This window comes from Mytilus edulis, chromosome 6, assembly GCF_963676685.1.
Source record: "Mytilus edulis chromosome 6, xbMytEdul2.2, whole genome shotgun sequence".
NCBI lineage: Eukaryota > Metazoa > Mollusca > Bivalvia > Mytilida > Mytilidae > Mytilus > Mytilus edulis.
The window spans coordinates 58,861,262-58,888,137 of NC_092349.1; the positions used below are offsets into that span (position 1 = coordinate 58,861,262).

The following is a 26,876-nucleotide window of genomic DNA, read 5'->3' on the forward strand; positions in this document are numbered from 1 at the left end:
AATTTTCTCCTCTGAAACTACTGGGCCAAATTAATCCAAACTTGGCCACAATCATCATTGGGGTATCTTTTTTTAAAAATATGTGGCGTGACCCTGCCAACCAACCAAGATGGCCACCATGGCTAAAAATAGAACATAGGGGTAAAATGTAGATTTTGTCTCATAACTCTAAAACCAAAGCATTTAGAGCAAATCTGACACAGATAAAATAATCAATTAAGTCAAGAACTATCTGCCCTGAAATTTTCAGACAAATTGGACAACTCGTTGTTGGGTTGCTGCCCCTGAATTAGTAATTTTAAGGAAATTTTGCAGTTTTTGGTTATTATCTTGAATATTATAATAGATAGAGATAAACTGTAAACAGCAATAATGTTCAGCAAAGTAAGATCTACAAATAAGTCAACATGACCAAAATTGTCAGTTTACCCCTTAAGGAGTTATTGCCCTTTATAGTCATTTTTTAACAATTTTCATAAATTTTTGTAAATTTTTAGAATATATTTTTCACTTTAATTACTGGGCCAAGTTCATTATAGATAGAGATAATTGTAGCAAGAAGAATGTTCAGTAAAGTAAGATCTACAAACACATCATGATCACCAAAGCACAATTTTGTCATGGATTTATCTGTGTCCATTGTTTAATATGCACATAGACCAAGTTGAGCGACAAAGGGTCTTGAGAGCCTCTAGTCTCCTCACTTGGCGTCCGGCGTGGTTAACTTTTACAAAAATCTTCTCCTCTGAAACTACTAGGCCAAATTAAACCAAACTTGGCCACAATCATCATTGGGGTATGTAGTTTAAAAAATGACCGTTACCTGGCCAACCAACCAAGATGGCCACCATGGCTAAAAATAGAACATAGAGGTAAAATGTAGATTTTGGTTTATATCTCTGAAACCAGAGCAAATCTGACATTGGGTTAAAAATTTTCATCAGGATAAGATCTATCTGCTCTGAAATTGTCAGACAAATCGGACAACCTGTTGTTGGGTTGCTGCCCCTGAATGGTTAATTTCAAGGAAATTTTGCCGTTTTTAGTTATCTTGAATATTATTATAGATAGAGATAAACTGTAAACAGCAATAATGTTCAGCAAAGTAAGATCTACAAAAAAGTCAAGTGAACAAAATGGTCAGTTGACCTCTTAAGGAGTTATTGCCCTTTAAAGACAATTTTTTACAATTTTTTCGTAAATATTTGTAATCTTTTACGAAAATCTTCTTTGAAACAACTGAGACAAATTTAACCAAACTTTTCCACATGATCATTAGGGTATTTAGTTTAAAAAATGTGTCCGATAACCCTGCTTACAAACCAAGATTGCTGACATGGCTAAACAGAGTACATAGGGTAAAATGCAGTTTTTGGCTCATACCTCTGAAACTAAAGCATTTAAAACAAATCTGACATGCATAAAAATGTGTATTAGATCACAATCTATCTGCCTTGAAATTTTCAAATGAATCGGACAACCCATTGTTGGGTTGCAGCCTCTGAATTTGTAATTTTTTTTAATTTTGCAGGTTTTTAGCTCATCACTTGGCGTCTGTCGTCCGTCGTCATCCGCAAACTTTTACAAAAATCTCCTCTGAAACTGCTGGGCCAAATTAAACCAAATTTGGCAACAATCATCATTGGGGTATCTAGTTTAAAAACGTGTCCAATGACCCAGCTAACCAACCAAGATGGCTAAAAATAGAACATAGGGGTAAAATGTAGATTTTGGCTTATATCTCTGAAACCAAAGCATTTAGAGCAAATCTGAAATGGGTTAAAATTGTTGGTTAGGTCAAGATCTATCTGCCCTGAAATTTTCAGACAAATCGGACACACGTTGTTGGGTTGCTGCCCCCGAATTAGTAATTTTATTATAGATAGAGATACACTGTAAACAGCAATAATGTTTAGCAAAGTAAAATCTACAAATAAGTAAACATGACCAAATTGACCCCTTAAGGAGTTATTTTACAAAATATTTTCTACTGTAATTACTGGGCCAAGTTCATTATAGATAGAGATAATTGTAGCAAGAAGAATGTTCAGTAAAGGAAGATCTACAAACACATCACCATCACCAAAACACAATTTTGTCATGAATTTATCTGTGTCCATTGTTTAATATGCACATGGACCAAAGTGAGCGACACAGGCTCTTGAGAGCCTCTGGTTAGTATTATCTTGAATATTATTATAGATAGAAATACACTGTAAACAGCAAAAATGTACAGCAAAGTAAGACCTACATATAAGTCAACATGAGCAAAATGGTCAATTGACCGATTAAGGAGTTATTGCCCTTTATTGTCAATTTTTTTCAAATGTTCATAAAACATAAATTTTGTAAATTTTTAATTTTTACAAAATATTTTGCTTAATATGCACATAGACCAAGGTGAGCGACACAGGCTATTTAGAGCCTCTAGTTTATGTGAAACAAATAAAGAATACCTGGACACAAAATATAGAAGAGTAAAAAGGAGGTGTTAAGGAAGTATTACATGCTAGTTTTCCCTCTGCTTTCAAGTTAATAGATTAAAGCACTTTTGCAATAAAAAAACAATTTATCACATCTACCTAGCCTTTTAAAAATTAGTCGGTATAAGTATAAAAATTGTAACTTACAAAGTTCATAATTCATTATATAGTAAACTTAAATCTAACCTGTAACTTGGAATTTTGTACTTAACATTGATTAAAAGAACTTTATGTTTGCTTTAAAAATATAACTACAAACATGAAGGCATTTACTAGTATGTTACTATAACATTACCAGAAACAATTCTTTTGCACCAGATGCACATTTCGATAATTTATGTCTTCTATGAATCAGTTCGAATTTCTTGTAATGCACGTATAAAAAAAATCGTATTATACATCTTATATTCTTATAAATTTCATGCGTTTAACCTTTGTTTTAATGTATAATCACGTTCAGAATAGATATGTTAGATATAATATCATGTAAATTTATCCATTTATTCCAGGTGGCACAATTGTAAATATGTACGACTTCTGATAAACCTAATTAACAACAGAGGTCCATAATCATCTGAATAAGTTTTAAATTCATTAACAACTATATAAAGTTAAATGTTCATTAATTTAGACTTGTTCGAATAAAGCTGGTTGTGAGAAGAGAGTAGTTCTATCAGATTCATAACGAAGGTCTGTATGTTACAATTTATTCAGGAATAATAAAAAAATATCTCTATAAAATCGTTGTAAGGCACCGTTATTCAGAGGATAGACAGGTGTTCTGTCTATGCAATCAGACTAAGCACCAAGTGACTTCTTTAAAATAGTAATGTATTATACATTACCGTTGGCTATGGTTTTGCTTTTAATTGCGTTAATGTCGGCAAGTTTTCTTGCTCTCGGCTTTTATGAACTGCATCGGATAGCAATAGACATTATGCCAATACATATCTATACAAAAGTCATATGATAACATATTGCGAGTTTAAAAGTATCTGCGGAAAGTATGCAACTGTTTAAAAATTTAGTTGCTTTAAAAATCCTACAAAACAACCAAAATGCATCTTTGCTTTAGTATTTGAATTTTTCAAAATGAATCATAGTCTAATACATGTTTATGTGCACGTGCATACAGTCGATTTATATCCGACGCAATTAATTTAAGGTAACGTACTATTCACCAAACTAATGATTTAATAATATGCTCTTTATATTAATCATTAGACATGTTAAGTATTTTGTATTGAATAATATTTAGACTACCAAATGTCGACATTGAAAAGCTGTTGATATTAAAAATGCCTTACATTATCCACTATCTGCGTGTACATTATCAGAGTACCATGTGCCAAATTGACATAATGGAATAACATTCAACTTTATCTATAAAATAAATATACAAACCAGACATGCAATTGCAGAAAAAAGATAAAAACTGAAATAACACTTTAAAAAGTGTTTGCTTCCGAATAATGTTTTTCTGGATTAACCTTCATCAGGAAAGCATACATCACTAAAAATTGAAAACCGAGTGCAATTACAATTTTAAACATATTTTATCGAAGTTGAGATACACACACACCATAAGATGGTGCCACGGGAACGTCATCATCCAAAATTGAATAATTGACAAGAGGAAATAAAAAAATCATCTAATTTTGGATCCTCAATGCTCTTCAACTTTTTACTTGTTGGGCTTAATAAATATTTTGATATGAGCGTCACTGATGAGTCTTATGTAGACGAAACGCGCATCTGGTGTACTAGATTAGTATCCTGGTACCTTTGATAACTATTATCGTAAATCTAGTTGTAAAGCTTTCCGTTAAAGAATAAATAGATAGAAAAATTCAGGAAATGGCAGTAGAAATTGTTAGTTTTGGCTATATTTAAAAAAAAATCAACAAATATTAACATCTTTTGAATGTACATCTGAATTCGTCATTACTGAGAGCCATTATATCATTTAGATATCTAAAAATGATATTACATTTTTGTATCAGATATTGCTTCGATGTGTTTTCGCTGATTGAAGTCATAAATGTAAATCGTAACAATATAGAATCAGTTAAATATTAAGTGGTGCACAAAAAGTCAACATTGGAATTCCGATAATTTGGCGACATACGGAATATCCATAGCGAATAAAAATGTTATGGAGCAAAAATCGAATTCCATTTTTCATATCAAAGTAGGTCCAATCGACAGAGTTAATTTATAATAGTTTGAATTCGAAAGCCGGTGATGTATGATTAGCATGAGACGCTTAACTACGTTTTAAGCGTAGCGAAACGGGAATATACATAACGAAGCGTATCGAAACGTAGTGATCCTTTGTTCAAAACGGGACCTGTCCGGTATGTTTTGAAAATTCAACAACAAACGTAGAGAAAATTGAAACGAAGTAGAAACCTAGTAAATACGTGTCTAAGCTTAGCGGAACGTTACAAAACGTGCTTACTACGTATCGAAACGTATCAATGCGTGTTGAAAACGTGGGTCTACACGTACTAAAACGTAGCAAAACGTGATAAGAACGTATCACAAACCTAGTAAAACCTAGCTTTCATAATAACGGGACATTTTTATTCAAAACGTGGTTGAAACGTAGCATTTTGTAACGGAATAAAACTGGGGCTTTACCATGTCAACTCACGCGGCTCCTGTAATATTTGTAGTTCATGTGATTCAAGACGTTTTTGCTATTACCTTATCATGCTTCCTTACTGAAAAAGTTACAAAAATACCAGGGGCCGTATGCATAAAACATCTTAACTTAAGTATTCCTTAAACTTAGATTTCACTAAGAATTTCCTTAGTTAGGTAAAATTCTTAAGCGGTATGCATAAACTTACTTAAGTCTTCACTTAACTAAGGAATACTTAAATCGGAACCTTTCTCTAATTACCGTATGATACTAGCTCATCACATGTAAAAGTTTGTTATGATTTTTAAAATTTATTGATCAATGCATGTTTTTATTTTAAAGAGCTGGGGTTAAATGATATTGGTATGTAACACATTCGTATAAACATAATATAAATGATTAACAATAGGCGCATATAAGACAACGCTTTTTAAGGTTAATGTTTTTACGGATGAGCATTGGAAGAAAAATATTTCAGTAACCCAAATGAATAATCTTTAATCATCTTTTAATGGGTGTAATATTTTTTGGATACAACAATATGTTTTAAACTCTAACAAAAGATGATCAAGGTTTCAGTGGCGTAGCACAAGACTAAGGGTAACATTGTAAGCAAATCATTTTACAAAACATTTTTTTCAATAAAATGTTCACTAATTATAGTTCAGCTTATTATGCGCTAACATCTCCCTTTCCAGACCCTTTGTTTACATTTGCTTATGGTTTGAAAAAATCTATGAGAAATTCACATTTGTATCACTTCCCTTTTACAACAACAAAAAAAAAAGGGGGGGGGTAGACATTTTTTCCAGGAATCCATATACAAACAAGGACATTTTTCAAAAGTACTATAATCTTTACTGACACAAATTATGACAGTAAGTATATTCTCAACATCTTAACGTACTTAGCAATATTTTCGAAACCGCAATATATCTCATTGAATATATAACGAAATATAAAAAAAAATTGATACGAGTAAGGTATCATAAATATCTTATATAAACTTCGAATTCCATGAGATGTAGCAGTGGGGACTTTTGACTTCCGTAACAGTGATTCCATAAGTAATTAGCTTATTGTTTCAACAAAATGGAGTTCTATGTCCACCTCTCCCCTTTGTATGAAAGAAATCCACCTCTTGGTAGGTCTTAAAACTTTTCGATTTTGTTCCTGTAAGTGAAACATGTTGAGGGTATGCCCTACATCTTTAAAATAAATCTAAATTGAAAATTCAAATGACCCCCCCCCCCCCCAAAAAAAAAAACCCCACAAACACTGATATAAAAAATGTTTTTTTGCGTGCCCTCTCTTCATTCCTTAATTCTGTTTGAACTTACAGTTACGAATGATACACGCGCGGTATATTTTTAAAATCTAAAAAACGTGCACGTACAGAGTAAACAAAAGAAAAATAGAACCATGAATAACATGAGTATAAAAACTGAGTACTTTTCGGTATACACACGAGATATGGGAAATAGTATATAACTATCCACTGTTATCTCTTTTTTTGTTGATTATATGTGATTTGAAGAAAATTACGATGATCGTTAATATTTATTACTGATATAGTTATTAATAAATTTAACTGTAGGTAACCTATTAATGTTCTGCAAAGAACGCATACTTTCGATTGATTTTAAACTATGTTTGAAAATTTAAGGAAGCTCTATAGGTACCTTAGACTTAAGTGTTAACTTAGGCGTTTCCTTAGTATAAGGAGTTTATGCATACTACTTAAGTTTTGTGGGCGTGACTTAAAACAACTAAGATTTTACTTAGGAAATACTTAGTTTAATATTTTTTATGCATACCACTTAGATAAAAAGGGCGGAGTTTCCTTAACTTAAGTGTTTACTAAGGAAAATCTTAACTTAAGTAGCTTTATGCATACGGGCCCTAAACTCCGAGGAAAATTCCGTATAAACGTAGTCAAATATCAAAATAAAAAGCTCAAACACATCAAACGAATGGATAACAACTGTCATATTTCTGACTTTGTACAGGCATTTTCCAATGAAGAAAATTGCGGTTTAAATCTGGTTTTATAGCTAGCTAAACCTCTCACAGTATGACAGTATCATTAAATTCCATTATATTGACAACGATGTGTGAACAAAATAAACAGACATGATATGTAAAAATGTCAAAACTTGGGGTACAAATAAAGACAGTCAACATTGTGCTATAATCTCAATCAATATAGAAACAAGCATATATGTAACAAGAAAATACAAAAAATCATACAGACAAAGCACATTATCAAAATGATAGACACGAATCCCAAAAAAAATATTGAAATGAAATATTTGAACATCTTTAAATTATTCCCATGTCATTTTAATTGTTTTAATCTAAAACAACTATCATTTATTGTGTGATGATTTTTCTATAGATGAATGGTACTTTAAAAAAGGAAAGTCTGCTTAGTCAGAAGATTGAAGTCGAGGAATTTGATGCAAGTTTGGCGTATGATGTGGATGAACGCCCACCATGGTTTGTTACCATAACAACAGCATTCCAAGTGAGTTACTGAAGTATGTTAGGATTGTCAGCACGTCTGTGTTCCAGTATTCAGCACTTCTGTGTTGACAAGAATTATCATTGATATGGCCATAATTATGAATTGACTGTTTACAAACCTTTAGTTGAATATTTAGGCATTTCTACTCCAGGAATAGATCGCCTTAACTGTAGTTTGGAAATCTTTTAGGAATTTTTGATGCTCAATGCTCTTCAACTTCGTACTTTATTTCGTCTGTTAACTTTTTATGATTCGAGCGTCTCTGATGAGTTTATTTTTGGACGAAACGCGCGTCTGGCGCGTATACAAAATTTCAATCCTGATACCTATGATGAGTTTATCTAGATAGTCAGTAACAACAACTTTCTAAGTAAGGTCGTGAAGTATGACAATTTGTCATTGGTTTAACGAAGTATAATTTGAATGTGCACGCGCATGTTGATATAGCCTGAGTAATCCGTTTATAAACAAGTCAGAGGAATCCATAAATAATGAGATTGATTGATTGTTGCTTGATATCGTCATCCATGTATATTAAGGTTGGGAAACTAATTACAATTGATAAGATAGGCAAGTTCTGCAAGGGAACAGCAAGGGTGAAGGGTTCTTAATTTGAACTGCCGATGGAAAACATTGTATGCTGTAACGGCATAAGATTAATTGCAAATGATATCTAACATGCAGAAAGGAACTTTGCATTCTTTGTGCACGATGCATCGGATTGAATATCCCAAGTCTGACCCGACTTGTCTGTGAGTTTATAAAGCACACATTTTCAAGAATTTTACTGTTGGTCAGAAGAAACCCATCACATTTCTTTACACCAGTCATCCTTACCTTGAGGAATGAAGTAAGTATTACACTGTCTGTGTTATTTTTTTCTGTTCACTTTGCATAGCACGTGTTACTACATTATAGTCCATTTCTATGTATGTTGACGTTTCCTGTTGTTGTAGATCAGTGTTGTTATTGCTCAGTTGTTTTTTCTTTTAAACTTGATGTGTTTCCCTCGGTTTTACTTTGTCGGATTTCTTTTTCTTAGTCAAATTATGACTATTGAACTACTATAGTCTTTATATTGTACCATGCACAATAGTGATGCATTTGTAATGATAACTTCTATTGCAGCATACTTTTTTGTGTGTTGGAGCTGTATTAGCAATTGTCACAGTACTTTCTGATGTAGTATGTGCAGATTTGAACGACCCTGTACGGTCCATTCTGTTTAGTTCTTCCATTCTGGTAATTGGACTTTCTACAGCTATCCAGTCTTACTTTGGTCTCAGGTAAAAAAGTTTGTTTAATTAGAAATTCACGTTATGATGTTTATGTAAAAATGAACAGAAAATATATCTTAACATATGTGACCAACCATGATATTTTCAGGCTTATGAAGGTACCAGGGTCAAAATGATTTTTTTCTTTATATCTATGTAAGTACACAGAGATATACCCTGACATTATATTTTGCTAGATTTTGCAAAATAACCAAGTTTTGGTAGTTTCTAATACTTCTGATTTAATTAAAAAAAAATCCGCTATTATAGTTATTTTTGAAACTTGTACTATTTTTCGGGGGGGGGGGGGGGGGGGGGCAAATTATTTCTTCACCAACATGTAATTGTAGTTTAAAAGACTCAATAACTTAATAACTTTTATTTCTTTATCAACCATTCCGTTACCAAAGCATCAATGAACCGTGTAAATACTAAATGCTTATTTTCTTAAAAAAGAGAATATGCGCTTGTTTAATCCACAATTTTGTAAATAAGGAAATGCATGTACCATGTCAGGAATATGACAGTTGGTTTTGCCATTTGTTAATAGACTTTCCGTTTTGAATTTCCCTTGGAGCTCGCTATTTTTATAATTTCATTTTATGACTTTGTGTGTTCTCACAAACATCAGGAACCAAGTATAGATGTATATTTAACCAACGTCTACTCGAATTCTATGTTCCTCTGAATTAGATATCACATATTTGTATATCGTGTATAATGTAATGCACTCAAATGCGAATGTTTGATATAAACGTAAAAAAAATTCAGGTGAAACTGAGATTTTTGTTTTGACAAATAACAAAATTGTAAAGGATATGAATTAAAATTTAGTCTTCTCATTACAAATGCATTAGAGTGTACGTTGTAGACATTTTATAAAAAAAACAATGCGTGTTTCTGTTTTCACCAAAACTATACATAATTCATTCATAAATTATTCATCATATTCAATTTGCATTTCTAAAACGGTAGAAATTGATTGAATGAAAGGCAAACGGACAGTTTTAGAAAATTACAATTAGGAAATGTTAGGCAATAGTTATCAAAGGTACCAGGATTATAATCATTGCAATCATTGTTGGTTTTGATAGAATAATATACGTAAACAGTAAATAAAAAATACTAATATCATACTCCGAGGTAGTGCATAAAAATCAGATTAGACCTTATGAACCAGCGAAACGAGTGGTAAACAACTGTCATATTCCTTACTTGTTACAAATATTTAGAAAAGAAGAAAACACTGGGCCTAACCTGGATTTATACATGTAGCTAGCTAAATAACCCACACATTTGGTTGAGCAACCAAAACAGACAGAGTAGGCCAATGAGATACAGTAGGCATATGTGACAAATTTGGAATGTATGTATTCAGTAACATACAGTGACCTAATGATTGTAACGGGAATATTCATTTAAGAAGACATGATAATGTATATTAAGTAGGTTACTCGATTACTAGTACAAAAAAGTCATGTCAAATACAACATATTTTAATTTAAACGTTAATGCAAGTATCAAAATAGGCTGATGTATTCTAAACAATTATATTTAGATTTTCAAGCGAAGTGAAAATTTACAAACGAGTTTTTTGTTGTTGTTTATTTTTGTCATTTCCCATTGACTCATATCTCACACATCCGTTTATTCGTTTCCATATTTTCTTGCTGTATGAAGGGAAACATGTGTAAATTAGTAGGGAGGATATATGTGCTCGTTCTCCTCTTTCTTTTGAATTTCAAACATCTTTAAATACTTTTAAAATCTTCCATTCTTGTTTGTTCCTTGATTTGCATGCATGCTTTTATTTACATTGGTCGTTATTCATTGGAGAGGGAGCAACTTTGGAGTCCAACATTTAGAACGCCTATTATTAAGCATGTAAAGAATATAATTCATTCATTCATTGAAATCAATCTACATCACTGTTTACATGTTCAATTTATTTAGGTTACCAGTCTTCCAAGGTGCTTCATCATCATTCATGGTACCACTTATTGCTTTGCAAAGCTCAGATACATGGAAATGTCCATCAGCTTTTAAAGGTGAAGTAAATGTATCAGATAGATTGTAACATCAATGGCATGTTAAAAATAGAGAAACAAAAGATTCCTTATGGATGTTGGAACTTATAAGTCAAAAATAAACTGTCAACGCCATGACAATGTACACATAGACAGGAGGTGGTTCTACTTTTACATCCTTAAATATATAAATAATTCCTATTCATATAATATATCTCTATTCAATATTTTAGTGGCCTTGTAGTCCAGTGGTCTAAGTAGTCCATTAAAGGCAAAAATAGTATACCGCTGTTCAAAAGTTCATAAATCGATTGACAGAAAACAAATCTGGGTTACAAACTAAAACCGAGGGAAACACATAAACCACAAGAGGAAAACAACGAAAAAACAGAAACAAGAGAACACCGAAGAGCAAAATAAAAACCAAACAAAACAAACGACAATGCAACATACATAAAAATCAACTACTAGTATTAGATAACAACTGCCATTATTCCTACAGTTGTATCACTAGTCTGTCAACACTGAGTTGCGAGTTTAAGTCACGCATGTTCGACCTAAATATTATTACCGAAGGTTGAGGGTTCTCTCAGGTCACTTCGGTTTCTTTCACCAATTAAAACTGGCAACTACAAAATAGTCAACAGTGATGACAATTGGGTAATAACAAATAAAATATATCTGATCAAAACAGGTTAATGCATATGAACAGGGAGTAACAAGATAATAAGTTATAACCAGTTACTTTAATTTTAACTAAAATTAAAAGAATCTTAGCAATACTTGTCGGCTTAGCAAAAAAGAAAAGAGAAACTGAATCAAACGAAAACGAAAACCAACATCAATTTCATCAAAAAGAAATTATAGGCCTACGACGTTTAAATTGATCGATGCGGATTGTCTAAGAAACTCGATAAAAGATTAATACCGGACAATTACTTATCTAGTACTATACAAACATGTTTCTTGCAGTTAATTCATTGCTATTCATTATCTTTCCTGGAAGTTTAGTATGTTATTGTAGTCAGCACTTCGGTGTTGATATGAATATTAATTATATTGTCCTTTTTATATATTGCCTGTTACAAAACTTTGATTTTTTCGTAAAAATACGGATTTTCTTATCCCAGGAATAGATTACCTTAGCCGTATTTGGCACAATGTTTTGGAATTTTGGGACTTCAATGCTCTTCAACTTTGTTCTTGTTTGGCTTTATAACTATTTTGATCTGAGCGTCACTGATGAGTCTTATGTAGACGAAACGCGCGTCTTGCGTATTAAAATATAATCTTGGTACATTTGATAACTATTTACACCACTGGGTCGATACCACTGCTGGTGCACGTTTCGTCCCCGAGGGTATCACCAGTCAAGTAGTCAACACTTCTGTGTTGACATGCATATCAATTATATTGTCATTTTCATAAATTTCCTGTTACAAAACTTTGATTTGTTCGAAAAACTAAGGATTTTTTTTATCCCAGGAATAGATTACCTTAGCCGTATTTGGCACAACTTTTTGGAATTCTGGGTCTTCAATGCTATTCAATTTTGTACTTGTTTGGCTTTATAACTATTTTGATCTAAGCGTCACTGATGAGTCTTATGTAGACGAAACTTATGAGGGCAAATAACAGCTATCAAGAATACCCACCATCTTTTTCTTCTGGAAATCAATGTACTTATGTTGGTTGATAAAGTCGAACTTTTGTTTTTGTTAGTATTTTGTTAACTTATCGTTTTTGAATATACCTTGGAGTTTCTGTTGATACTTCTCTACTAAATATAAACTGGACAGAGTTTAATTGACTACAAGCAAATTGTCTGAACAGTACTAGATTTACCACATTGGATTAGCTTGATAATTGACTAAAAGATTGGAAATAATTGAACAATTTATCTATCAGTCTTTAGTGAGCTGTTAAAGATCAAAATGACTGTTTCAAATTCAAATAAGTTAAATTATACGATAGTCAAACCACATTAACCCTAAATGCTAGAACTACAGGAAGCTGTCATTAGAAAAATGGCCGTAATAATATAATTTTCAATTATTTACATTGAATAATGGTATATTTTGAAAAGCGATTCAATTCTAATAATGGGCAACAGTGAACGAAATGTATCACTGCCCTTTTCTAATGACTTAACTCGATACGCTATAATCAGTTTATGCTGGCGCGTCCTTAACTAATATCAATCGTCAATCAATCATTCAGAAAGAAAGTTAACCTTTTAAATATTTTCATGCAATAATTATTAATACCATGTTTTCAGAAAGTAATATGACTAATTTAACAACAACCAACATTTCAAATTCACTGACGACAAACATTGTTTACGATAGATTAGCAGAAGTGAGTATGTATTATAATATTTAAACATTTTGAATTGAATTGAATAAATTCTTCACTTTTTTTTTATCAAATTTTATATCTGTCTCCCTCAGAAATTTTGATTAACTCCGCAAATGTATCCAATCTTAAAATTAAGCCAGTGTCAAGTTCATTTCTTTGTTGAATAACTATAAGTTTCGGAATATGTGTTAATGGCAATATTGATCTTTTCAATATTATATCTGAACTAATTTACAAAATACTATGGTCAATATAAATCTGGTACGAAGTGTTTAAATTATTCTATTGGAAGTGTTTATTTTCAAGAACGTTAAATTCTATACATGTGTGGAAGGTGCGGTATGATCTGTACAAATTTTTTACAAGGGTTATTGGAGTGTTCAGAATAAATACGTCCTCATTTCAAGTCAAATTTTGAATTTTACTGCTGCGCTAAATGATACACAGCAACTTGCCGATTTCATGTCTAAGTGCTTGTACCTTGTCCAAAAAATTAAGAAAACTTTTTTCTTAAACCATCTGTAAAAAAGAGTTCCTACAATGTTGATGATGCTGACACGATATCGTGTTATCACTGTTGATATCACAATGTCGACAATATTGGTTTTACATTGTGCACTGGGATTGACATTGGGGTCGTCAGGTTCGATGGTCAGCAAATTTGAATAGTGTAATGGTTTTAAAACTAAATATTAGTGGGTTATTTTGAATTGTACGCATAATCCATGTTTTAAATGGCAAAGGGGATGTTAGATGACGTACCAAACTCACCTACGATATTACGAATAGAAACATAATCACAAGACACTAACGAATTTTACTCGGAAGATTAAAAAAAAATGAAAGCATAAGTCTGATTTTGCATTCAGCTGTCGACAATAACGTAAATGTAAGTACAATCGAAAAATATAAAGTGACAAAAACTAGTTCTATATATGTGTTCCTATATATTATGTTTAAATATTAACATTGTGTTTTAAAAACATTAACAGTTCCAAATTTACAACACCAGATGCAAATTTCGACAAAAATTGTCGCTATTGTGATAATCACAGGAGGCAAGATGTTTAAATATAATAATCCTAAGGTGGCTGGGCGTCTAAATTAAAATCCATAGAATTTTTCAATAATTTGTCAAAATGAAGTATTTATTATGCTTTTTTAAAAATGTAATAGAATGTATGGGTCACCGGGTTCTTTTTCACGCTACAGGTTGTGCAAAATTGTCCGATTTTGTATAGATCATACATAAAAAATGAAATTTTGTTATTTTGTAAAAGAAAGCAACATCAAAGAAATTTAATATAAAATGTGAAAAGATATAGCTCTTATATATATAAAAAAGAAGATTTGGTATGATAACCAATGACACAACTCTCCACAAGAGACCAAATGCCACAGAAATTAACAAGCATAGGTTACCGTACGGCCATCAACAATGAATAAAGCCCATACCGCTTAGTGAGCTGTAAAAGGCCATAATATGACAATGTAAAACAATTCAAATGAGAAAACTAACGGGCTAATTTAGGTATAAAAAATGAACGAAAAACAAATATGTAACACATAAACAAACGACAACCAATGAACTATAGGCTCCTGACTTGGGCACATACATACAGAATGTGGCGGGAATAACATGTTAGAGGGATCCCAACCCTCCACTAATCTAGGACAGTGTTGTAACAGTTCAACATAAGAACTATATAAATCACATGCTTTCAGATAAGTAAAATAAAAATAGGGTCATCGAACTTGTATCCTGCTATATAATAAATTAAAATCAGAACACTTTGTATTATAACAGTACTTTTTCTCATCCTTATTTTGCAAAGACGGAAAAAAGTAATCAACCACAAATATAGTGTTTTTAAGAAATAACAGTCGTCAATATGATAAAACACATACTTTTCCATTTTAACATTAAAATTCTTACACATTCTAAAAAGATGCACATTTCATTAAAGATCTACATCTACTATCTGCTACTTCAAAATCAAAGATAGAGGAAGACACCCGAGCCATATAAATCAAACTTTGACGAGTATATACAACAACAAAAAAAAAGATAAAAGTTTTATTTAATTTGAATATTTTTTCATTTCAGCTCCAAGGAAGCCTAATAGCAGCCTCTATGTTTGAAGTTGTAATTGGATTAACCGGATTAATTGGACTTCTAATGAAATTTATATCACCAATCACGATCGGAGTAACACTCTTCTGTTTAGGATACTCACTGTTTCCTGTAGTTATTTTCCTGTGTAAAGCACATTGGGGGATATCGTTTATGTATGTGATAAACATAGTTATCATCATATTAATGCTTCATTGTCTCAAAGGGGCACTAGCTGTCAAATTCATGGTCACCGATTTGACTCAAATTCTCATACTTGATTTATAACAATGTAAAACATTTATCCAAACTATCAAAAGTCTAAAATAAACAGTTTACAGAGCATGGGGTAGATAATATATAGGTTCGTTTCGTGTGTATTTTAGTCCAGACGCCATCTAATGAACTATCGATTTGACCTCAGATGACCATATAAGCGATGTAAACATAAATAAAGATATGAATAGATTAAACCAACACGTGCAATTAGATTTTCATAGGTCTGTTTGATTTAATTTTATAGATTAAAAATAGACGTTTCTCATTGCTTTTAACCGTATAAGATTGATTTTGTGTTCATCGAATTAGTAATTTTTTTTTACCGTAGTTTCACTTTCATTGTTGACATTCTTTTTCTTTAAATAACCAGTACACGTACAATGCATGCGTTGTCAATCTCTAGCGAGGGTTTAAATTGAAGTTCACATGAATACGGATTTAAAGAGGTCGACTCATTCACTTGCAAGTGAATTACTAATTATCAATGTTTCTTAGCGTAATTTGACAAAATTGAACCTTTTTGGCTGCAAAAAGCGAATTGTTATTTCACTCTTTCACTTTCATTATTGATTGAACAGAAAAAAATCAAACTTTAGATTTTTTATATATCTCGTAGCTAGTGCCCCTAAAAGAAAAAGGAAATTTCTACTCAAATTGACAGTTAACTCATATTCGGACAAATAACACGCAATGAAATTATCACAAGAAGCTGTCAAAAAAAAAAATAGCTTAACACAAAATATAGTACACGTCTTTGTTTTGTTTTTCACATAACGAAATGGTTATAGCACAACTATGCATGCTGTCTTTTTTGTCCATAGATTTACGAGTTTTGAACAGCGGTATACTACTGTTGCCTTTATTTACATTCTTTTATTAACATATATGTTTTTCTCAATTTTCTTTAGAGGTTGTGGAATCACTGTGCTGTTTTCTGTGTACATGTCGCATATCAAAATTACTATCCCGAACTGCAAACGAAAGTCAGAGAAGAAATCAAAGCCATATCCAGTTTTTCAAGTATTTCCAGTAAGTATATTTTGCTGAATTACAAATTCAGTTAATAGTAAAAAAAAAAAACTGAAAAAAACAATACTAATATGTAGCTTGCCAGAAAAACATGCATTGATTAATTGTTTTTTCATATTATATAATTTTTCGGATACAATTGCTCCTAAATTTCAGAGATGCAGATAGTTAAGAAAAGGATCATACTAGATTTAAGGGTTATTAAAGGGGAAATATTACAAATAAGTATGCGGAAAGTTTCGGCATTAAACTTTTTTGCATACATTGGTTAGATCGAGGAAGTATATGGTCCGGATAATTTTTTCAATCAATAATTTGCCAAAACGTAAGCATTCGACATGAATCATCCGTTTTGGTGCAATAATTCCGCCAAAAAGTGTTCAGAAATCATTTGTTTAGAGCAAACCATGTTACTCATGTTACTGTGTACCAGACCCTTTCAAGGCAATACACCGTGAAAATATCTGATAAAAATTGAAACTAGAAATGTCATCTGCGTATATTTGTCTTTGTCAGATTTTGTTTTGTCTATTAAGGCTTGCAAGATATACTAGTACACATTCTGACAATTTAAATGTAAATATACTTGATGAATAGTCTGGCAAACTGACAAAACTTCCTCTTTGCGTCAGAACGACCATCTGTAATACAATCGTCGCGGTCAGCGCTGAACAGAATTGAACAAATGCGCATGTGTGCGTTCTATTAATCAAGTATATAGCAATGGGATAAGTAATTAACTGGTGATTCACGATGTTAATCACTAATGTTAATATCATATTAGCTTTACTTTTATGGAATTTGTCTTTTTTTAATCAAATACTTTTTGTTGTATTCCGCCTGGCTCTACTATCGAGAAGTGAGCCAAGATACAAGATACTTATTTACTGCAATCTGAACATTTTTATCTGTCAGAATGAATTTATAATGGATTTTAGCTTTCTTATACCAACACATGAGGGGGGATAGGAGGGGTCTTGATCCCGAAATCCCGGACTTGAAAAAACAACCGATCCCGGAGTCCCGATAAAGGTCCTATCCCCCCTCACACATGCATTTCACTTGTGTTCATATACTTAGATGGATTTGAAAAGATCAATCACTCGTATATTTTACCTTCTTATCGATTTCTGGTTAAAATTTGTTATATATGCATTGATACATCATTTGCAAACTTACCATTTTTCTTCCTGTTCACAGGTTCTTTTCACACTAATAATAATGTGGGTTGTCTGTGCTGTATGTACGAAACTAAACGTCTTTTCCAATGACCCTGAAGACGTGTCATTCAAAGCAAGAACAGATGTTAGGAGCAAAGTGATACAAGACACACCTTGGATACTTATTCCTTATCCAGGTAGGATATGTAAAAAGTCAAATCAGAAAAGTACTACATTCCGAGAAAAATTTAAAAGTGAAAGTTCCCAATCAAATGGCAAAATCAAAAGCTCAAACATATCAAACGAATGGCCAACAACTGTCATATCCCTGACTTGGCAAAGGCCTTTTTCTGACGTATAAAATGGTGGAAAGTAAAATCACATAAATACTGAACTGAAGTCCATAATCACATGGCAAAATCAAATGACAAAACACACCAAAAACAAATGGACAAGAACTGTCATATTCCTGACTTGGTACAGGCATTTTAAAATGTAGAAAATGGTGGATTAAACCTGATTTTAAAGCGCTAAACCTCTCACTTTGATGACAGTCTCATCAAATTTCGTTATATTTACAAAGATGCGTGAACTTAACAGACATAATAAATAAAATAGTCAAACTATTGGTACAGCAGTCATCATTTAACCTGGTTTTATAGCTAGCTTAAACCTCTCACTTGAATGCTAGTCGCAATAAATTCCTTTATATTGACATCATTTGTGAACAAAACAAACAGACATAATTTTATGTCAAAATGTCAAAAAAGGTACAGCAGTAAACATTCTGTTATAATCTTAATCACTATAAAACAAACAAATTTGTAACAAAGAAGCACAAAAGGCGAATAGACAAAGCACATTAGCAAAACTTAAAAACTAGAATACAAAAATTAACCATAGCACAATAACACAATGACGGGATGTATAAGTACAGAGCCACGTCATATGTATATATATATAAAAACACAAAATGGCACAAAGACACATTAGCAAAAATGAGAGACAAGAATGTTTACAAACAGCACAATAATACACCTTATCGTTTTTTTTTTTATGACAATCTGGATAGGTTTTGAAATTTCACTTTTGTTTGCAAACTGAAGCTATCTAGGGCCTAGTTCAAACAAACAAATGTGCATTAAATTGGCATACAGGCATGTTTAAACCACCATATTCACGCATAAGCTGTTTTAATAACTGTATTTGTCTTCTTTGAAATATTTCATAAACTATATATATAAAAAAAAATGTTCACCTTCAAAATTGTTTCATCCCTCATCACATTATGGTGAACTTTGATTTGCACATTTGACCCTAAGAGGAAGTTGTCTTAATTAATTTTTTGCAGAATGACCTAAATAGCGATTATATGTATGGTGTGGTGAGCCTAAAACTTAAAAGCTTTTTTAATATCCTGCAGAGAAAGAAACACATGTGTCATAGAAAAGCAAATTTAAATGAACATCAAAATTAAAGTTTAAAAAAAAATACTCCAGAAACACATTTGTATTAAGAATTAGGGAACCCTTCTTGTCCATTGGTCAACCATGAAAACTTTACCACTGCTGCAACACCAATACATCCCGATATTTTTATTTATGTAGAAATTTGCTGGCGACATAAAACGGTAAGAGGGAATGAAATTTTCGCTACGACAATTGGAACATATTAGTGGCAATCTCTAACACCAATATTCCTTTACTTTTAACTGTATCACTTTTTTCATATGCAGGCTGAGATTTGTAAAATACTACGAAACAGCAAACCAAGCCTACCAGTAGAACGCTTTTATGTTGTAAAATGGTATATATAAACCCCATATATAACTGCGTCTAGCATTTTGAGACATTTTGCGATGAATACTACATTTTCTGTTTGAATTGAATTGGTTAATAGTATCAGTATCATGAATTTGATCATTATATGAAAATGATTGAGTCAGTTAACTCTCTCGCATTTTTTTTAATTTCATCTCGCAAAACGTACGTTCTATAAAAAATCAACTGCATCAACAAGTTCCGATATGATTAATTGTCCCTTCTTTTATACAAAGGTCAATTTGGAACACCCAAATTCAACACAGCAATTTTTCTTGGATTTTTGATTGCTGTAATTACATCAGTGATCGAATCAGTTGGGGACTACATAGCAACAGCACGTGTTTGTCATGCCTATCCGGTACCCAGGCATGCGCTGAACAGAGGAATAGCTATAGAAGGAATATTTAGTGTTATATCTGGAACTCTCGGTACCGGTCACGCAACAACCTCCTACAGCACGACAGTATCACTCCTTGGATTGACCAAAGTAAGTTTGATCTGTAATGAAAGTAAATAGATTTATTTTTTACAGTAATGCTGGTTTTTATACCGATCATTTAATATAATGTAAGGATCATATGACAAAAATGCTTTTATATTCACTTGATTAGCTGTCGATTGGAGTACACGTTTGTTTCCCAATACTCTTTCTCCGAAACCACTTTTACCATAATAGTAAATCTTCTTTGTCTATTTTGAGAAAAAGTGCATCGAACTGATTTGCTCCGATTAAAAATCTTGTTGTTTATTTTATTCCCCAGTTATCACTTGATACGTTGAAATTTTGTTTAAAGCTTAGATATAAATAAAAGTGGAAACTGAAGAAGTTCATCTATTGCATTCCACAGACAAGACAACGGTCTTCTCCGATTTAATTAATTAGTCAATTAGGCACAACATTTGAATACTACGCCCATCTCTTAAGTCTTTCCTCATACATGATACGCTTATCTATATTATTTTGGTTTCAAGTCGGTACTAATGACTGTTTCCAACATCATGTTGATTTTCTTTTTTGGTTAATTCAAAAACTTTGTCATTTGTTTTTTCACTCAATTCGAAGCCCGAACATCTGTATTGACTTTCATAACATGTATGTCATCTTCTTTAAACCAGCTTTCGACGGTGATTTGTAATGTTTTGCATCATTATTTCAATTATCACGTTTTGACCTAAAACATTGACATTCTATCCTCGAGAACTTTATCATCATTTACCATTGACCCCTTTTGTGTGTTGAAAGATCTGCGCTAAAAAAAACTCATTTGATTTAAAAAACAAAAGTGCCGTCAATGATAAAAATATCGGAGTTTTGTCATGTAAACACCAATTCATGTTACCAAAGGTTTATTCTTTGTTTGGTTGACATCTTATAATGTTTAATTTAGCCCGGATCAACCCTCTTATGTTATGATAATCAAAATTGCTAATGAATACAGATTTTTTTCCCAATAAATCTGGAAACTTAGTGACAAGATCTGAAATTTAGACGCCAGCATATAAGTATGAGAAAATTTTACTGTCGGATTAAAGTGGCAATATATTTTTATTCAGAGTCACCTTTGTGGTCTGTTTACGAGAAACATTTTTTATAAACAGGAAGATACTCATATAAAATTATCTGTTGAACAACAGGAAATGTCAAATATAGCAAAATCAGAGCGTGTGTATTAAGGTTCAACACTCTCGATACATTTAGGTTGCTACATCAGTGACTACTAGAATTATTGCACTTTTTTCCTTTTGTTCGACTGTTTTCATTTTTAGATCGGTAGCAGAATAGTGTTGGTCATCTCAGGAATCATAGCAGTCATTTTAGCCATTATTGGAAAATTTGGTGCAGTAATGACGTCAGTACCTGACCCTGTATTAGGAGGCATTACCTTTGCTATGATGGGAGTACTCTGTTCTCTTGGCCTTTCTGCATTACAAAACGTTGAACTCAGATCCAGCAGAAACTTGTCTGTTATTGGAATTTCTTTGTATTTTGCTGTGGTGTTGTCGGAATGGCAACGACAATTTCCGAATTCACTGAAAACAGGTATTTGCATAAGTATTTAATTTAAGGCATGCCTAGGTACTGAAAGATCATACTCTTTGTATACTTTTGCAAAACATGTGTCTTTAACTGTACAATAAACAAAAACACGTAGCTTGTTGTTGCTGAGGGGCCTCGGTGGCCGAGCGATCTAAGTAATTACTACTGTAATCACTAGCCAGTCAACACTGAGGTTCGAACCCCGCTCGTGTAGATGCACTCGACTCCTATCTTAATTGGCTAAATAAAGGCAACAGTAGTATACCGCTGTTCAAACTCATAAATCCATGGACAAGAAACAAAATCGGGGTAACAAACTAAAACTGAGGGAAACGCATTACACATAAGAGGAGAACAACGACACAACACTACAATGTAACACACACAGAAACGGACCAAGCATCAGACAAAATCCCACGAGAATAACAAATATAACATCAAAACCAAATACATGAATTTGGGATAGACAAGTACCGTGACACTTCTTATCGCAATGTGAATTTACACTCAAAAATAAGAGAACACAAACGACGCAACGTTAAAATGTAACACACATAGATAGTTATCAAAAGTACCAGGATTATAATTTTATACGCCAGACGCGCGTTACGTCTACATAGAAACGAACTATAATATAACAATGGCCATATTCCTGAACTTGGTACAGGACATTTTTTAGGATTGTCAGTTTTCATATCGAAGGTAGGTGGTTTTCTTCGGGCACTCCGGTTTCCTCCACCTAAAAAATGGCTGACACGACACAACCGAAATGCGGTGCTTAAAAGTGGCTTTAAAACTCAAAAAATCAAAATCAAATGTTATTGCTGAATTATTCTTACGTTTGTTTTGTGTCTGTATTGCTATGACCAAAATTGTTTTTGTTTGTTTACAATAACAAATCATCATAAATTTCATATAATTTTAGAAATAATTTTAAATTCATGTATTTGGTTTTGATGTTATATATCTATGTTATATTTGATATTCTCGTGGGATTTTGTCTATGTGTGTTACATTTCGGTGTTATGTCGTTGTTCTCCTCTTATATTTAATGCGTTTCCCTCGGTTTTAGTTTGTTACCCCGATTTTGTTTTTTGTCCATGGATTTATGAGTTTTGAACAGCGGTATACTACTGTTGCCTTTATTTATTGTGTTTAGTAATTTGATACGAAATCAAAACTGTCGGATTTTGACTATAAACAAAAGTAAATATGGAACTCCCGAAGAAGTATTGTTCAGTTTTTAAATTATTATATCACAAAATGACTCCGAGGAAATTCAAAACGAAAAGTCCCCAATCAAATGGCAAAATCAAAAGCTAAAACACATGAAACGAATAGATAACAACTGTCATATTCCTGTCTTGGTACAGGCATTTTCTTATGTAGAAGATGGTGTATTAAACCTAGTTTTAAAGGTGTCTAAACCTCTATGACAGTTGCATCAAATTCCATCATATTGGCAACAATGTGGGAACAAAACAAACAGACATAATAGGTAAAATTAACATTTTTTATATATAAGTTAAGGTGTCCACCAAAGTTATCAAAAGAAGAAGTGAAATGTTATTCTGTTTTAATTGAAAAAATATTACGTTCAACACTTTGGTTGGGTACGCCGATATTTTGTGTTAAAACAATTCGGGGCATGCAATATTTTAAGCGTACATAAACTGTATATGACTGGTCTCTTTTAAACTTTGTGCTTTCAGTGTGTTTTGTTTGCCCCTCATTCGAGCGTTTCTGATGCTAATTCCAAAAATAAGTGTATTTTTCGCGAAAACTGTTGTCATAGATGAGGGTCGGGATGGGAGGGTTCATTTTTATAATCTTTAATTTTTGGGGCCAATTTTCTATATTCTGTATTACTTTTGCCTGTTTATTTCCTTTTATTAATATGTTAGCAACCCATTATTGTCGTTTTTACAACCATTTTTTCTATTCTTTCTCTATTCTGCCCTTTATTTGTACTTTGGCTCGTTATTATCTACTCTGTAAAACAAACCATCCAGACCCTCATAGATTCATGTGTTTCAGTTCTACACACTATGTTTGAAGTTGTATCAAGCACTGTATAACAACAATAATTATACAAGACATTTCTTTTTTCAGATTCGGACCAACTGAATCAAATTGTTAAAGTTACCCTTGGTAACGCCATGTTCGTAGGATTTATTGTTTCGTTGATAATGGATAACACTGTGAAAGGTAAGATAATCCTCCAGATAAGATATGTATAAACCTTTTCAATGAATGATATACGTCTTATTAAATGCAATAAATCTATTTATTTTAACGAGGATAGAACGAATTGCATGCTGTCAAAACTTGAATTACAATAGCTGAATAATAAAAATTCACATTGCAAAATGTATTAAAAGTTAAGGCAGAAAGTCAAACATAGATTATATAATAGTAGCGAGCGAAGCATATATAGCAGCAGATACCTACATTGTCGGCGCACCCTCTATGTTTGGCTTTAATGCGATTCCCTAAGTTATTTGTTTCTCTAACTATGATTGGTCTGCTTTGTCGATTTATGAGATTTGAAGATTGATGAACTACTGTTGCTTTTATTATATCACCCAACATCCCCATTCATTTGAGTGTTCTTTTGGTTTCGGGGGATGAACAATTGGATACCCGAAATATCAAGCTTAAATCAAATCTCTTTATTCAACAATTTTTGCAGATAATTTTTGAATGGTCATTTCCATCAAGGTAAATTTTCTTAATTTACTACTTTTCATATCTTTCGTTCTAATTTGACAATTTTATGGACTCTCCGACGACAATGATTCCTTTTTGTGCGCTACTTTTTTGAGATTCAACGATCAAAGATTTACTTCTTGGTGGGATAAACTGTCATTACATGTTGCTGATCGTACTTCTACGTCATTTAGTCTCTGTTGGAAAGGTGCATCATTGGCAATCATATGACATCTTCCAGTATTTATGAATACCAGTATATTGATTTTAGATTTCTTGCTTGAGCTATTTTACTTGATATAAAACTAAATTAAAAAAAAAATTCACTCGTCTTTTATTGGTTTGACTCATTGATGACAGCATTATGGCAAATTATAGATGCTAACTACTACGTCATTTTTTTTCGGACTCATCGGCAATCATACACCATCGTATTTTATTTGTATACTCTTTTTACAAACAATGCAAAATTTATTACCAAATTAATTCTTGTACTTTGTGTTGTAGGTACCGATAGGGAAAGAGGAATATTGAAAGAAGATTCATTATCGGCGGAAAATAAGCAGACGTTATTACAAGATGATCACGTGACACTTCGATCTCGATTATTTGACCTTCCATTTGTTAGTCGACTGCAAAAAAGCTGTAAACCTCTTCGTCACGTGCCATTTTTACAACCATATATAGAGTCACATGACGTGACTGATAATGGATCGAACCAATATGCATAATGTGAATAACTAAATCGACATTTCGAATCAATAATCATATTAAAACTTTCATTAATAAAATAAAAATGTCAGTTTTATGACAATATCGCAATTTTCAATGCCATCAAAATCAGAAGGAAAATTTCAATTTTGAAACACATGCTGTATGAATAGAAGAAATGAATCGAAGACAGACACTACAATGAAGAAAAAAGACAGACATAGCCCTAATGAACTTATTATTGGGTATGTTCTTGCTTGAGCAACACCACGGGTGCCACAATTCGAGCACAATCTGTCTACCCTTTATGAGTATCTGAGATTAATCCAGGTTTTCGGTGGGGTTCGTGTTGCTCAGTTTTAAGTCTTTTTTTTTGTGCACTTTAATACCTGTTTCACATGTTCTTTTTAAACCATGGCGTTTTAAGTTCATTTTTGACGTTGAGTTTAAATGTCCTTTTTGTAACTTTCACCTCTCTTTATTGTTTCGTTTGTAATTTCTATCTTATATTGAATAAGCTTCTATTTCAAAAGTTGACTGATAAACCTCGATTTTATACGTTTTATGTTGTCATTTGAATGTTATATATAACATTGCCATTAAAGGGAAATTCCGCGATTTTTTACTTATCATCTAATTATGTTCATCTTAACATAAAAAACACATTTGCAAAGTTTTAAATTTATATTCCTTCTAATAACGGAGAAAATCAAGTATTTGTAACTTTTTTGGTTGAATTCTCGAGTGGGTCGTGACGTATTAGCCCGATTTATTGAATTCTGGGAAAAAATAAAATCTGTTTAACTCTTATATCTTATCGACAATATACGTAATTAAAAGCGCACAGCTGACGAATGGTCGTAGTCATTAACCACAATATAAGCATGAACGAAAATGAATATGCATATACCGTTTTGTAATGATGAATTAAATTCCTATTAAATTATCTCTAGTAAATGTTTTCGAATAAATTTCATTAATTATTGTTGAGATTTTTTTCATAAAATATTTATTGAACATTTTTACTGATATTGAACTGAAAATATTTCAGTTCTATTTACCGTTATTGTCTTGATAATCATTTCAATGCAACTAAAGTGTGAGCAGAGTGTGTATATTATTTTGTAAAGGTCACTGTATATTTCTCGGCTTGAGGTCAATTTGTTTACCTTGTAGCTATTTAGCCGCAGGTGTGAGTTCAAGCGAACACAGGTATACATGTTGTTATTTGGAAAGGATAAACAGAAAGGATTAGTAGAAAGAGTATGCTGTCACGATTTTAATACACTAAGATTTAATACACGATGAGAATAAAGATACAATAATTAAATTGTGTAAATTATTTGAAAATAAAATTCAGATTCGTAATTCCGAAAGTGCATAAAAATACAAGGAAATAATTTTTGATTACTTTCTTAGCTGCAATTGGCGTAAATGAAGTAAAAAAATAGTAGTTTTAATCTTTAATAAAAACTAAATGCAATATTACCCAATTTGATATACCATTGCAAATCTGTTTGATATCATTGACTTTACCGGAATTTTTTTAACTTGTATTCAAATCTGGCTGTGTTCAAATACTAATAAAACTATAGCAATTTTAAAGTTTTTAATTGAAAAAAAAATACAACATACAAAATGCATGATGTTTTTTAGTTTCTTTTTAACATTTTATTCTTACATAATTAAATTCAT

General features: G+C 32.1%; 1 protein-coding gene across 1 annotated transcript; it reads left to right on the top strand.

Moving 5' to 3' along the window:
* The first annotated feature begins 7,528 nt into the window (after positions 1 to 7,528).
* LOC139526516 (solute carrier family 23 member 2-like) lies at positions 7,529 to 25,265 on the top strand. Its single transcript, XM_071321670.1, has 11 exons — positions 7,529 to 7,657; positions 8,786 to 8,943; positions 10,888 to 10,982; positions 13,240 to 13,319; positions 15,427 to 15,608; positions 16,620 to 16,740; positions 17,941 to 18,097; positions 19,957 to 20,210; positions 21,491 to 21,764; positions 23,874 to 23,969; positions 24,978 to 25,265. The coding sequence occupies exons 1-11, from the start codon at positions 7,529 to 7,531 to the stop codon at positions 25,199 to 25,201; spliced, it is 1,770 nt and encodes a 589-aa protein (XP_071177771.1). The 3' UTR covers positions 25,202 to 25,265.
* The last annotated feature ends 1,611 nt before the right edge of the window (positions 25,266 to 26,876 follow it).

Bases quoted from the DNA above. Each gene is read 5' to 3' on its own strand.
- LOC139526516 (XM_071321670.1), top strand. From the start codon at position 7,529: ATGAATGGTACTTTAAAAAAGGAAAGTCTGCTTAGTCAGAAGATTGAA. The intron at 15,609-16,619 runs GTATGTGATAAA...AATTTTCTTTAG, and splicing joins CATTGGGGGATATCGTTTAT to AGGTTGTGGAATCACTGTGC. The intron at 23,970-24,977 runs GTAAGATAATCC...TTTGTGTTGTAG, and splicing joins AATGGATAACACTGTGAAAG to GTACCGATAGGGAAAGAGGA.